The 14,278-nt window shown below is 37.5% G+C and overlaps 2 protein-coding genes across 3 annotated transcripts; both read right to left on the reverse strand.

Moving 5' to 3' along the window:
- Positions 1-353: 353 nt before the first annotated feature.
- LOC111781100 (uridylate kinase PUMPKIN, chloroplastic) lies at positions 354-4,497 on the reverse strand. The gene is made up of 7 exons (XM_023661532.2): positions 4,069-4,497; positions 2,623-2,773; positions 2,478-2,531; positions 2,191-2,282; positions 1,169-1,395; positions 891-1,067; positions 354-765 (listed from the first exon to the last, which is right to left on the reverse strand). The coding sequence occupies exons 1-7, from the start codon at positions 4,281-4,283 to the stop codon at positions 656-658; spliced, it is 1,026 nt and encodes a 341-aa protein (XP_023517300.2). The 5' UTR covers positions 4,284-4,497; the 3' UTR covers positions 354-655.
- Positions 4,498-4,906: 409 nt separating this feature from the next.
- LOC111781566 (uncharacterized) lies at positions 4,907-10,883 on the reverse strand. Of its 2 annotated transcripts, none has more exons than XM_023662232.2 (9): positions 10,402-10,883; positions 8,769-9,191; positions 7,431-8,411; positions 7,258-7,348; positions 7,014-7,171; positions 6,880-6,931; positions 6,708-6,787; positions 6,532-6,625; positions 4,907-5,671 (listed from the first exon to the last, which is right to left on the reverse strand). In XM_023662232.2, the coding sequence occupies exons 3-9, from the start codon at positions 8,358-8,360 to the stop codon at positions 5,139-5,141; spliced, it is 1,938 nt and encodes a 645-aa protein (XP_023518000.2). In that variant the 5' UTR covers positions 8,361-8,411; positions 8,769-9,191; positions 10,402-10,883; the 3' UTR covers positions 4,907-5,138. The 2 variants fall into 2 exon arrangements, with proteins under 2 accessions (XP_023518000.2, XP_086976277.1); XM_087120151.1 differs by lacking the exon at positions 10,402-10,883 and adding an exon at positions 9,278-9,684.
- Between the last annotated feature and the right edge of the window lie 3,395 nt (positions 10,884-14,278).

Here is a 14,278-nt window from a genome sequence, read left to right on the forward strand (position 1 = left end):
TAGTAGGTGAGTATCAGAAGCCATGTCCAAGGCTTAAAGCAATTGTTGGGATAACTCAAATCTCTGCCACCACTTCAAACAGATGCACAATCCACCATCACACCCTTCTTCCTCACCTATATTCAACCATAATCACCTCTAAACCATATTGTTTACTTTTTGAATAAGGTGGAATGAGAGGGACTCGGCTTTTGTCCATGTAAGGTCTGATGTCATGTTATAATATAGATGAAAGAGTGTATGGAATTATCACCAAATGGGCAAATCTCTCAAACGGTTACGTGTTACATGGTATCAGAGTCATGCCCTTAGAATCCTCAAATGTCGAACAAAGAAGTTGTCAGCCTCAAAAGTGTAGTCAAAAGTAACTCAAGTGTCTAACAAAGGGTGTACTTTGTTCGAGGGCTTCAGAGAAGAAGTCGAGCCTCAATTAAGGGAGTGGAGTCCCACATCGACTAATTAAAGAGTTGATCATGGGTTTATAAATAAAGAATACATCTCTATTAATATGAAGCCTTTTGGAAAAACCAAAAGTAAAGCCACGAGAGTTTATAAAGTTTCAAAACAGATAAGATATAGAGATCGTTCTAAATCTACTATCAAATCCCTACTCATGAGCTCTTACAGAATGGATGGTCCGATACCTGCATAATCATCATGTACTTACTACCATTGAGTTTCGTTTTCCTCCGATCAATGTCCCGACTCCCTCGCCTTTTATGGCTTTCGATATGTTATCCGGTTTCGTTAGATTGAAGACAACAACTGCAAGAGGAAGCAAATAATCATTGGTTCAGTTTATATTCTAAGCAAATGTTATCAGCTTGCATTGCTTTATGTTACTCAGCTATTTGGAAGAACAGTGATCTATGATGAGTTATTATACATACCAGGAATGTTATTTTCCTGGCATAGTGTAATGGCAGTCATGTCCATCACCGAAAGGTCCTTCGAAGTCACTTCGTGGTACGTAAGAGTTTCTAGCAGATGTGCCTTCGGGTTTCGCCTTGGATCATCGTCGTAAACTCCATCGACATTTGTCGCTTTCAGCAGAACTTCGGCGTTAACTGAATAGATGATTTGAAAGTCAGCTATTAAGATAATTTGTAGCTAAACACCAAGCAAGTTTCAGCCATTAGTTGAAGTATTGTTCAATGATTTGACTAACTTTCTGCACAACGGAGGGCTGCTGCAGTGTCTGTAGTGAAAAAGGGATTGCCTGTACCAGCTGCAAAGATCACAACCCTTCCTTTTTCTAAGTGCCTGACAGCCCTTCGTCGAATATATGGCTCCGCGACCTCCGACATTCGAAACGCAGTCTGCACTCGTGTAGGAATACCGATACTCTCCATTGTCGCTTGAAGAAATATCGCATTCATTACTGTTGCCAACATCCTGAAACATACAACCAAAATTTCAAAACCAGTAAAGTAAAATGTCCACCATCATGCTTTTTCTCGATATTTGGACTAGCTTGCATGCACCTCGACTACTCTCTCCTGACGATTGCCCGACTCCACGCTATATTAATACTAGAGACTAAAGGTCAAATATCTAGTAGTGATTATTCTACTTTCTAGGAATGTAACTCCAGTATGATTGTGAGATTCCACATCGGTTGGAGAGGGGAACAAAACATTTTTTATAAAGGTGTGGAAACTTCTCTCTAGCAGACGCATTTTAAAATTGTGAGGCTAACGTGATACATAATGGGTTGAAGTAGACAATATATGCTAACGGTGGGCTTGGGCTGTTACAAATGATATCAAAGCTAGGCACCGAGTGGTGTGTTAGCGAGAATGCTGAGCCCCGAAGGGGGTGAATTGAGACATCCCACATTTGGAGAGGGGAACGAGTGCCAGCGAGGACGCTGACCCTGAAGGGGGTGGACTCTGAGATCCCACATCGGTTGGAGAGAGAAACGAAACATTCTTTATAAGGGTGTAGAAACCTCTCCCTAACCGACGCGTTTTAGAACTGTGAGGCTGACGGCGATACATAATGGATCGAAATAGAGCGGTGGGTGATATCCTTTCATATATACAACATAATTGAGATATATTCCTATTCTATCTTCATTTTGTATGAATTTTCATGTTGTTTGTATGAAGGTATATGCAATATCAAAATGTGGTACCAACAGCAAATGGTTTGCCAAAGTCTAGAGATATCTAGTACAACGAAAATTACCCAATGTAATCAGCAGAAGAACGGTCCAAACCACTACTTCCAGCCCACGAAGATCCACGGAAAATGTTACCCCCACCAACTACTATAGCAACCTGAAACAAAACATCATCCATAACGATAGCATTGGCCTAGTCTACAAACGTAAGGTGTGTGCAAGTGAAGAATCAGATTCTCCAAAGCTGTTTACTCAGTTCTTTTGAGAGTTAAAAGGGAAAAAATTGGTCAAGAACAAGTCATGAACATATGAACATGAAAAAGATCTTGCACACGTATAAAGGTTGGGCTACCTCGATGCCTAGACGGGTTACAGCTGCAACCTCCCTCGCTATTGCCATGGTAACCTGCAGTCAAAAGTTAGCTCAAAAGAACTGCAAGGTGCCAAACATCATTAAAAAGAAGCATGTAACACACTGTCATCCTTCAAACACCAACCTTTGGATCAATATTCTGCAATCCATCACCAGCAAGTGCTTCGCCGCTTACTTTGAGCAATACTCGTCGCCATTTATACGATGGCATGGACATTGAAGCTTCATTTAATATCATCCCATTGGGAGCCATAGATGATATCTGATGCTTCATGCTAAAGTAAAAGATTATAAGGAAAAAGGAAGAGAAAAACACCAAATCTCTTTAAACAACAGAATGAGAGTCATAGGTCATCATAAACAGAGAATTCATTCAAAGAAGGCCACAGAAAATAAGAACAACAATGAGAAGTATATGCCATCACTAAGTATAAATAGTTCCACAATCATAGTAAATCACCTTCATTCCCAAGAAGATCAAATGAAAAGCCTTGTCCAAAGTCAATTTGGAGAACGATCCAACGGTAGCTTAAGAACAATGAGTCGGATTTCAAGGCTTTGCTAACTGAACCAACTCAATGACAGAGGACCCATTAAGGAAAAGGAGACCCATTCAAATTGGAGCTATCATTTACTCTTTAATTATTTAATTAAATAAGCATGTAACAGCCCAAGCCCACAGCTAACAGATATTGTTCTCTTTGGATTTTTCCTTTCGAGCTTTCCCTCAAGGTTCTTAAAATACATCGGCTAGGAAGAGGTTTCCACACCTTTATAAGGAATGTTTCGTTCTTCTCTCCAACCGATGTGGGATCTCACAATCCACCCCTTTTGGGGCCCAGCATATTCATTGGTACACCCCCAGTGCCTGGCTCTGAAATCATTTATAACAGTCCAAGCCTACCACTAGCAAATATTGTCCTATTTGGGCTTTCCGTTTCGGGCTTTCCCTCAAGGTTCTTAAAACGAGAGAGAGGTTCACACCCTAGATTTTAAACCATGGATGAGATCCTTATCACTTCTTTCACAACAAACCATGTACATATACTCATTCAGAAGCTAGTAAAAAAACAAGATTCATGTACAAGTACTAAGAAACCCTGATGACAAGCAATCCCATTCAGGACAGTATTATGTTTCATTTTTCTAAAGATAAAAGACGAGAAAGACAAATACCCAATCGAGCACTGAAGGAGTTTATTGGGTTGGGAAGAACAAAGATGATATCTTCCATCCTCGAAGTAATCGTTTCTACACCATCCTAGGTAATTCCAACAGTACAGAAAATAACGAAAAAAGACAAATCCAATCTCCAAAACAATGGGAAACATCTCATCCTTCACACACTCGACTTATTACTTCAGAAAAAACCTTCACTAATCTACTTCACGACAACAAAACCATCTATGCAAAAGCTACCACACCTCAAAAGTTCATCAAAAACCAAAACAAATCAACATAGAGATCGAACCATTTCCCACATACAAATCACTTTCACTTAATCAAGATTTCAGTCCATAATTTCAAAGCAATTAAAGAAAAACAGGGGCGGCGCCGGCCATATCCATACCTCCCGTTCAAAGGGTCAGAGCTGGAACCCATTTCGCGAGAGGAACAGTTAACAACGAGTGACCCATTAGAGGTGGGAGTGTTCATCTTTAAACCATGGCAATGGGGCTTGAAGGGACTAAGAGATTGCAAGGATAACGACGAGGAAGAACAAGAAGCAGAACTGAACATGGAGTCGAAAGACAAACAGGGAAAGAGAGACGTGGGGATTGCCATTAGAGAAACGAACAAAGAAGAATGATTGTCACCTCCCACAAGGCCGTCTTCCTCGTCGCCGAATTGTGAGAGGGTTTAGGGTTCTATCTCACACACCCAACTCGTTATTCCGGACGAAGATGAAATCGAGAGGGAGTTGGAGCTTGTATGTTATGGATAACATCATTTTCTCAACGGAAATATACCGCTCGCGTGAGCTTTTATATGAACTGAAGATACTCGGAGGGGAAGAGTGCGCTCGCGATTTGGCCACGTTTCTTCTTAATTTTTTAAAAACCCGAGTAATGGGTGGAAGAATCGCTGTCCCCACCATTAATTTGCACCAATGAAGAGATTAAACACACTAATAAAGCACGATTTATGAGAGAGGTAGAAAATATTTTCTCTGTCGCTAAGCTTCTTTCTCTTTGCAGACCCAATTCACAACTCTCATTCTCTCGCATTCTAATTCGTTCAAAATCTTACCTTTTCCCAAACAAAAAGGATGGTAAGTAATCAACGAATGAACGATTAATGGGTTTCCTTTCAATTTGCATAACGATTCAAATACAAGAACAAGGCAGAGCAGAGTTGTTTTGTCGAAGATTCAAATTCTTCATGTCAATGAGAAAAAATCACTCAAATGCCAAAAATCTGCCTAGTGTATTCCGTTTATATTGGCAGTAATATTCACATAAACTAAACAAGAAGAAAAAAGGGGTAGATTTACAAATTTTCAGACCTCTAAAACATACATTTTTAGAAGGAATAAACAAATAGAAAGCTTTTCTCTATAGCACTGACTGGAAGATACAAAAAGGAGAAAGAATCAACCATTTTTTAGCTTTTAGAAGCTCCTGGAATTCAATTGGATTCCTAAAGCCTGATGGGCAATCCATAGTTATGGAATGTCTTTATAGTTCCATCTAATCCAGCCACGACAATCACAAGGCCCCATGTGTCGGGTGGAGCTACGTGGTCGTGGGCGTCGCCCTGACTATTATGGTGTTCCAGGTTGCCATGTTCATCATCTGCAACTGGTAAATCCCAGAGAGGTAGCCTCTCTTCTGGCCATGTTGCGGATCCACGGCACAGATTATCAGCAGAGAACCAATTAGCAAGGGAAAAACGCTCTGAAGCCCCTTGGTTATCCTGTCTCTGTGAGAACTGCCGTTGGTTGTTGCCAAAGCATTTCATCTCTGTTCCAACACCAGGCCATGGTATAGCAACAGAAGCACCATCAGACAAGAAATGCTCACAAGACTGCTGAGATTTCGTTTCTTTCATTGATGGGAGGTGAAGACTATCATAGTTCCACATATATACACGAGAGTCCTCTCCTACAGATATTATATGCTTCCCATTTTTTGTAAAAGAAGCAGACATCTGACTCCCCGACTTCGGTAGACCTGCATTTCGAAACGAGAATCTAAGCATATAAACCTTAAAAGATTCATTGAACTACAGATCAGTTGACATCCCTGGCCTTCCTCATTTCAAGCCAATAATATGATAGAACAGTGTACAGCTATTATGAGAGAGAAACAGAACTTCCCATCAATAGATTTTTACAAGTCAAGTGCAGATGCAATGGACATCTCTGATTTATAATTAAATATGGTTTTCATGGCTATCAATCACTGTTTATGAATAATTCAAATGAATAAACACGAGAATTGAGAGAAAGTCAATGCAGACCCCCCTCATGCTTTAACTAGAACAGCTTGCATGAACTCATTTGGTAATTGTAGAGATTTTTGAGTAATTAACCATTCAACACTAAACCAGTAGTTGTAATGTTAAAGCATCGGTTGAAATCATTTTTCTTATGAAAAATGGATTCCTAGTTGAGAGGGCGAAAGATTGTTCTTGGTAGAACATTAGTCTGAGTCTCACGATTTTAAAACGCATCTGCTAGGGAGAGGTTTCCACATCCTTATAAGGAATGATTCGTTCCCCTCTCCAATTGATGTGAGATCTCACAATCCATCCCTCTTGGAAGCCCAACGTCCTCGCTAACAAATCGTTCGGTGTCTAGCTCTGGTATCATTTGTAACAGCTTAAGTTCACCGCTAACGGATATTGTCCGCTTTGGCTCATTACGTATCGTTGTCAGCCTAATAGTTTTAAAACACATATTCTAGGGAGAGGATTCCACACCCTTATAAGGAATGCTTCTTTTCCCTTTCCAACTAACGTGGGATCTCACAAACATCCAGTATAATTGTTCTGATTGAACCATAAGAGAGTAATCATTTTGGATTCGTACCTTTATATTTGTTGACGATTTCGATTCCTTCGAATACGCGTACTTTCGAGTCTTCCGAAGTTATCATCACTCTTTGAGAGTTTTCCCGGCAAAACTGCAAAGAATGGCATTCAAGTTAAGGCAATGGTATTTAAGATATGCTTTAGCAAAGGAACTATCAAAGTCCTGAGCAAAACCTGAATGCCAGTGATCCTTTTGCCAGAGGCCTTTTTTCGCCCTTGAACATTGATCTGTGCATCCAAATGAAAATAATCACCTACAAAATCACAACAATCTAAATCAGTAAAGGAGTTGAAGGGCAGCATCAGAATACAATGTCAAATTCGTCGAATGCACCATGATTCGTACCTGACGTTTTGTAGAAACGACACGTGCCGGTAATCGAGCCAATAGCAAAACCCTGCTCACATAGAAGAACAAGGTATGATCAGAGCACTGTGGAAGACATATACATTCAATTTGAGAGAGTTCACAACTCGCACCTTCCCATCTGGTTGATAAGCTAATGCAGTAATGACATCTCGGACATCAGCCCAATCAACCACCCGCTGTTTCAACACACTCCAAACTCGGATTTTGCCATCAATTGAGCCACTGATGAAGTAGTTTTCATCCATTGGATTGAATTGGATACAAGTCACTGATCCCAAAAACAAAGTAAGAACACTTTAGAAAAGAGAATGGAGCCGGCAAGAACTTGAATGGATGCATGATTTCAAAACTTACCGTAGTTCTTGTGGTGGAAAACACCAAGACATTGATCAGAGCCAACTCCCCACAAGCGCACAGTTTTATCCTTTGAAGATGAAAGAAGACACTGCAGCAAGAGGATCTAGTTAGCTTTGTTTCTTCGACAGTCCAAAAAACAAACAAACAAACAGTTGTCGTAGATGTCTTACGTTTGAATTGGACCAAGCTATGTCCAAGACATCACTGGAATGCCCATAGAACTCTTGCACTGGCTGCTCATCAATCTGAAAAACCTTTTCAGGAATGACAACAGTGGCAAATCTCAACGGTTTGCTGCTGAAGCTAGACTTCCCTTCTCTTGGTTTGTTGTTATAATTACCATCATTTGCTAAGAATTCAGTAGAGGCATTTGCAGACGATATACGCCATACGCGTACGACTCCGTCTTCTCCTCCGCTTGCCAAATACTTCCCATCTGGACTAAACTTCATTGTCCAAATCAAGCCCTTGTGTGCAACAATCTGCTGTCTCATATACAAAGCACTAAACTCTGAGCATCTCTTCTTGTTTTGATACACCTTCATTCTGCAAGTTTTGGATTCTGCTGGGATTGTTTTCAATTCCTCAGAAAACTCTGTACTTCTTAATCTCGCCGCCTTGTTCTTGAATGATCTCCACCACTTCTTTATTTTCCTTTTACCGACATCAATATCCCGGCAACCTTCGACATCAGCTTCGCCATGGCAACGTCGAGAACCGGAGTTCGAAACAGAAACTGGTAGAAGCATCTCATTTGAGCATAGTTCTAAATCATTCTCCTCCACATTACAGGTAGGAGCATAGTCAGAACTTGAGTCAGCTCCACTGAATTCTGTAAGTCTCTCCAATTCCATCCTCCCTGATGAATCACTTGATTCAATCACTAAATCATGTGCACAAGTTCTTGAAGACGCAAATTCAAGTAATCCAACTTCTTGAAGAAAACGCTGTCTTCTCCTCTTAATGCTCTGTGGCTCACTCATCCATATTTCATATCCCAACTTGTTGGAACCCACTTCTTCTGCTACCAAGGAGTCCTCTAATGGCAAGTAATCTTCTGAGTCGAAGAAAACATCTGTGTCTCTGTCAGAACTCAGCATGTCTTGTTCCAGGAGCAATATTCCACATCAAAGGCCAAACACTTAACAATTCTACAAGAACAGCAAAGGAAAGAACTCAGCAGCTTCTTTAATATGGACGTAATCCAATTATCACGGCCCGAGTTTCACTCAGCAATAATATACTAAACAATGAACATGGTCCACAGGTAATGAGTCGGCAGAAGATATAATATCCAAATAATTGTAAGTACAAAAGACCAACTCAACTACCAACCTCAGGAATGTATCAATGCCGCTGGTTTTTGCATGTTCTAAGATTTTTAATACAATTACTCACCACACGACTTTGGATTAAAGAAAGAAAAATGGACCCAAAAGAAAAGGAAGTGATGGGAATAATCAAATACAGGAAACACAGCCCAAGGCAGCAAGGTTCGAAGGCTATACCTCGAGATCACCGTAAAGCAACAGCAAAATTCAACACTATGTCACCGACCCGGCTGAGATTGTGGCTAATACAGCTTCTTCTCATAGAGTCAAACCCCACGCCTTTGAGGAAAGTATAAAACAAAGCCACGAAAAACTCGTCCAAGTACTTTGAATCGAGTTCAAAACCAATGGAGGAGGAGGAGGAGGAGGAGGAGGAAGATCGGGGTCTACATAAATAAGAGAGAATGGGAGGGGAAGGCCGGAAAAATTGGTGCAAAAGCAAAACAGATGTCAGCTGTTGTAGCTAAGAGGAAAAGGGTCTCGAGATCTGTGTTTGAAATTGTAAACGCACGAGCGACAAACAAGAGCGGCGCGGTTCGATAAACAGGAGCCTGTGGCTGTTGTTGTGCTTCTGCAGCCACTCTGTGTTCGCCTACTTATCTGCAAAGCGCACCAATCTATGTGAGCAACCAATAAAAATGGGTATTAGATATAAATTCATTCTAATTACATCTTGTTAAACAAACCCATTAGACGCTCGAGCATTATACACAACAAGGATCGTGGGGTTTCTCAGAATGATGCTTATTTGGTGGAGCAAATTCAATGAAGAAGGCCTAACTCGTCCACATTTCAGCCAAACCAAATGGGAAAAGTGCAACAAAACGCTCAAATAAAGCTAAATCCCCAAACCCAGTTGAGTAAAGAGAGATTTAAACGATTAAAAATTATCAAAAGATGAAAAGAAGAACAGTTGGGTTCAGCTCAGCAACAATATATAATAGCCTTTTTGAGTGCTTCGAAAAGAAGCATTTAATAGACAAATCACAGCAATATAAAGAGGAAACGGTGAAAAAGAAGCAGACAGGCGGTCTGAGAAAGCCCCCCCTCCTCTGCTACAGCCACAAATCGCCCTAAACCAAACACAAAACACTCGTTTATGGCAAAATCATCCTCTTAACTAACAAGAAAACCCCATAATTTGAAAAGCTCCGACCTAACTTACCTAAACCAAACACTCGGGACTTGTTCTTTCTCTTTTAACTCCACAACGCCCCTCAATCAATTCGCCTTTCTATATGTATCTCTCAGCTGCCATTCTTTTATCATCTCTGATATAAACTCATCGGGGTTCGTGCAGCAGGCTACACCAGCTAAATGTTTTGTTCAATTCCACATAATAAATAATAGATGCAATGGGCTAGGCAAGCTACACACTCTCATTCTGGTTTCTGGGTTTCTTTTGGGGCTCTTGTTGGCAGAGATTATAAGAACACTGGATTCTGGGTTTTCTCTTATGGGTTCATGTATTTGACTTGCATCCTTATAGTATCTAAACATCAATCGAAAAGGGTCGAAAAGGGTCTCTCCCATTTCCCATTTCTATGATACATACCTCAAATTAGTACCAGATTTCTTCAAAAACCGATCTATCTTACCCTGTTCTACCAAACAGAGACAATAATGAAAACTAGATAGTTCTTTCCAGAAATGCCGCAAGTCCTCCAAATGGGTCGGTTTCTTTTCGATCAGAAATTGCGAATACGAATCAGATTCATAAGAAGAAACTCACGGGACAACAGATCCAAACAAAATAAAGCAACACAGAGAGAAAGAGTAAAGAAGAAGAAGAAGAAGATGGAAGCATCACCATATCCTCAGTGCTCTCATCTTCCTGTATGAACTTCACACGGTTCTTGATTCATACAGAGAAGATATTAGAAGAACCCAAGCAGAGTGTTAGCGCGTCCATTTGGCTAAAGAGAGAGCGCCAGAAATAGAGACTAAAATATTGAGTAAGGAGCAGTAAGATAAGATGAAATGGGTCTTTTTCACGAAGCTTCCAAATGGTAGTGGCACTCACGATGATCCGTACCCGCCGCTCATCCAACAGAAGAAGAACCCCAAATCCCAAAATCCCAAAATCCCCAATTTCCCATGAAGATTTCCCGTTTCATTTGCAATAAACTCAACTTTTTTCATGGACTAATCCAACAAAAACCCATTTTAATCGAACCCCATTACAGATCAAAAGTGAAATACGCCTCAAAGAAGACAGAAAACAGTCAAATGTAGGAAGAATAATCATAGTGTCGTGTTAGGTTACTTGTAAAAAGATAAAATAATCGATTTTGGTGCAAATGCAACAACTAAATGACGAACATAGAAGAAATTAGAAGAGAAAAAGGGTTAATTATTGATTGATTTATTTGAATATTAATTGGTACTTATCCCAAAGAGGATCGCATAATAGAGCAATTTGATTGGTTGGATAAGGATTATTTAAATGGAAAAATGTTGGTTTAAAATTATGCAGAATCATTCTGTCTCAATTATTTGAATCATATGTTTGGCAACAGCATCCCCAATCACAACTTCAGATTTTCCCCACTTTTTTATTATTTTTTTTATTTCTCTCTCTCTCTCTCTTTCATTTTCTAATTTACTGTTCATCCCAATAATGTATTTTTCTTTGTGACCCCCCAAAAAAAAAAGTTTGTAAATTTAGTGGGAGAAACCAAAGTGTGGTGTGTTTTGCACATTACTTTTTTTTTTCCTTCATTTTCTCGGGAAACAAACAGCTCGTAAATGGAGAATAGTCGTATCTGAATTGTGTTGGAAAAACCTTTTGGACGAACTCAAAATTTTGAGTTCGTAGGGTTAGTGACTCAAGCAATTGAAGTAGAGTACTTATTCTAATACATGTCATGCTAATAACTAAAATCTCAGATAATTCACAAGACATAACGCATCATTAATATCGGTTCAATGAAAGTCAGGTAGAGTTGAGTTGGGATGTAACTCTATTTACAGGTTGATCCGAACACAAAAGTGTCAACATAGTGAAACCGACCTTAATTTTTTATTTTTCAAAAATTTAATCCAACCCAAATCAGGAAAAAACTAACCTAACGAATTCGGGTTGGTCGGTCTCTCACATCATATAAATTCAAAAACATTCCACACAATAACAATAAAACATTAATGTAACTCTAAATCTAGAATGAAAAAAAAAATCGAAACTTGATACATATAATCCATCGATTAAGACATATATCTTTGAACGTCGAACGTTTCAAATCTACAATGATTTAAAAAAAGCTAGATAATCGACAAAACCCATATCATATCTTAGAGAGAGAAAATGAGAAATATTACAGAGAAGAGAGAGAGAGAGAGAGAGAGACTAACTGGTTTGTGAAGAAGAGGAAGAACAATGGCAGAATTGGCTTCAAAAATGGTGTTAGAGAGAGAGAGAGAGGAGAGAGAGAGGAGAATTGTGGATGAGTTTAGGGAGGAGGGTGAAATATTTATATGTTGAATAATTAAAAAATAATAATTAATGAGGAAAATAAAAAGAAGAGAGAGAGAGAGAGTATTAGATTAGAGGAAATGGAATGGGGTCCTTTTTATTGCATATCTTCGCTCAATCTTCTCTCGATCTCGTTTTTACCTGTTCGAATGAACAATGTTATCTCATTTATAGGCACGGTCGAGTCATAAAGTTTTTACACGCTATTAACATTTAAAACCGATCGAAAAATAGTTCAAGTCAATGCTAATGCAGAAGCATAGCTCGTGACACAATAGTTAATCGGCATTATCATCATTCGTCGCGTTGTACATGACTTTATTCTTATCGTCATTAATGGAGTTAGTCATGCATGCATGCAACCACGTATACAACTTCGTAAAACATACGAGACATAAAACTTGCTAACTCGTCTTAAAATTTAGTTTTAAATATCGGATGAACCCCACCAGATGATTGGTATCAGTGATGCTAGACCTCGTTACCGACTAAAGAATTTAATCGTGAGAGAAAAGAGGGGCTACCGAGAGCGGAAAAAGAAAAAGAATCAAACTTTTTTTTTTTTAATTTGAAAATGACACGTCATTATCAAGAATTATGGTATTCAATATACTCGATGCTGATTTTTAGTAGTAATAATGATGAAATCGACCTTTAATGTAATAATTTGTGTTAATAAATAGCATTTAAAAGAAAAACACGCAAAATAAAAGGTTTAATAATTAAAATATTATTTATTATTATTATTATTATTATTATTTTTTTTTTGTCGTAAAAAAAAAATGTTTCAATCAAATATAGTGTTATTATTGTGACATTTTATGGGACCTGATTTATTTTCTCCCACTTTTCATTTTCACCAGTAAATAAAAAAAGACATGAAGATTTGGACAGCCACCTTAATTACAAGATTTCTTTTTTTTTTTTTTTTTTTTTTTTTTTTTTTTTACTTTTTAAATCTAGTCTGTTCCAGAATGAAATTAAAAATAAATAAATAAATAAATAATCCAATTGCCAAATAATAATAATAATAATTTTGTAATTTTTTTAATTGAAAATAAAAACTGTCCATACATCTACCCTGCTTTTTACTATTCAAATATGGAAAATAATTGATGGGTTTTCAAAATTAAAAATTAAAAAATTAAAAAATTAAAAAATTAAAAAAGCTTTTTATTTATTTATTTTTATTTTAAAGTTTTAATAAGAAAATTTTTTTAATATGATTGTGACTAATTTCCATATGGGTAAAAGAATAGAGGTGTTTTTGGATTAGGTTGGATTATTTAAATCATTAATTTTAATTTTTTTTTTTATAAAAATAAAATGTTAGTTTATAAACCGTTTGTTTATTTAAAATTTATCGCTTAATTTTAGTAAATATTTGCAGAAATTATCTTTTAAATAGTTAAAAAAATTATTTTTAAGATTTATTTAAAAATTAATAATAAAAAAGATAAATATAAAATTAAGTAAATATATCTATATAGTATTATTTTGCATGCAAAAATATATATTTTATAATTAGCAATAAATTGGTGTTAATTTGATTCAATCTAATCTATTTAGAGAATTTCATAAACTAACTTAATCCAAAATTCGGTCTTACTGCTTCTCTCCTCTTCTCGTCTCATCGTTTCTCTCTTAAGCCTATTATATGGGTCTCACAATTCCATGACCTGATTAATTATTTTCTTTCCAACCGAAAGAGTTCGGGACTTCCTCGAGAAACCACATCTTTCTAACCCAGATCATCCGATTCAGCCCAACTTCTTTTCTATTTTCGAAAAACCTTCATTTCTTTACATCGAATTCAATTTAAATAAGTTCATAACTCAACCCAAACAGTACAGATTTAATTGGGTTGATTGTGATCTTTAGCACCCTAATAAAAAAAATAATATTTTTCGATTGCTAAAATCTTATTTACCTCCTAAAAATAATCTTGAATTAATGTAAGAAGAATGAAATTAATGAAATAAATCATTAGGGCATGGTCTTCCTTAATTAATTATAATGCAATGTTTGGTTGTTAATGATTAATTTTTTTAAATAAATAAATAAATAAATAAAACCAAAGCTTCCCCATTTTCACATGCCTTCTTGTTTGTTTCCTTTCAACACCCATTTGACTTCCTCTCTATCCTTTGACTTCTGGATTTTGCACTTTCTGCCAAATCCCAAACATTTATTATTTTTTAATTAAATAATTAAT

Source organism: Cucurbita pepo, chromosome 19, assembly GCF_057944985.1.
Source record: "Cucurbita pepo subsp. pepo isolate OVF chromosome 19, ASM5794498v1, whole genome shotgun sequence".
Classification (NCBI taxonomy): Eukaryota; Viridiplantae; Streptophyta; class Magnoliopsida; order Cucurbitales; family Cucurbitaceae; genus Cucurbita; species Cucurbita pepo.

What these genes read in the sequence shown, in the direction of transcription:
- LOC111781566 (XM_023662232.2), bottom strand. Translation starts at nt 8,360, where the DNA reads ATGCTGAGTTCTGACAGAGACACAGATGTTTTCTTCGACTCAGAAGAT. An exon ending in TTTCCACCACAAGAACTACG is followed by an intron (nt 7,172 to 7,257) that starts GTAAGTTTTGAA and finishes TTTTGGGATCAG; the next exon opens with TGACTTGTATCCAATTCAAT. An exon ending in TCGTTTCTACAAAACGTCAG is followed by an intron (nt 6,788 to 6,879) that starts GTACGAATCATG and finishes GTGATTTTGTAG; the next exon opens with GTGATTATTTTCATTTGGAT.
- LOC111781100 (XM_023661532.2), bottom strand. Translation starts at nt 4,283, where the DNA reads ATGGCAATCCCCACGTCTCTCTTTCCCTGTTTGTCTTTCGACTCCATG. An exon ending in TAACCCGTCTAGGCATCGAG is followed by an intron (nt 2,283 to 2,477) that starts GTAGCCCAACCT and finishes GTTTTGTTTCAG; the next exon opens with GTTGCTATAGTAGTTGGTGG. An exon ending in CCAGGAAAATAACATTCCTG is followed by an intron (nt 766 to 890) that starts GTATGTATAATA and finishes TTCCTCTTGCAG; the next exon opens with TTGTTGTCTTCAATCTAACG.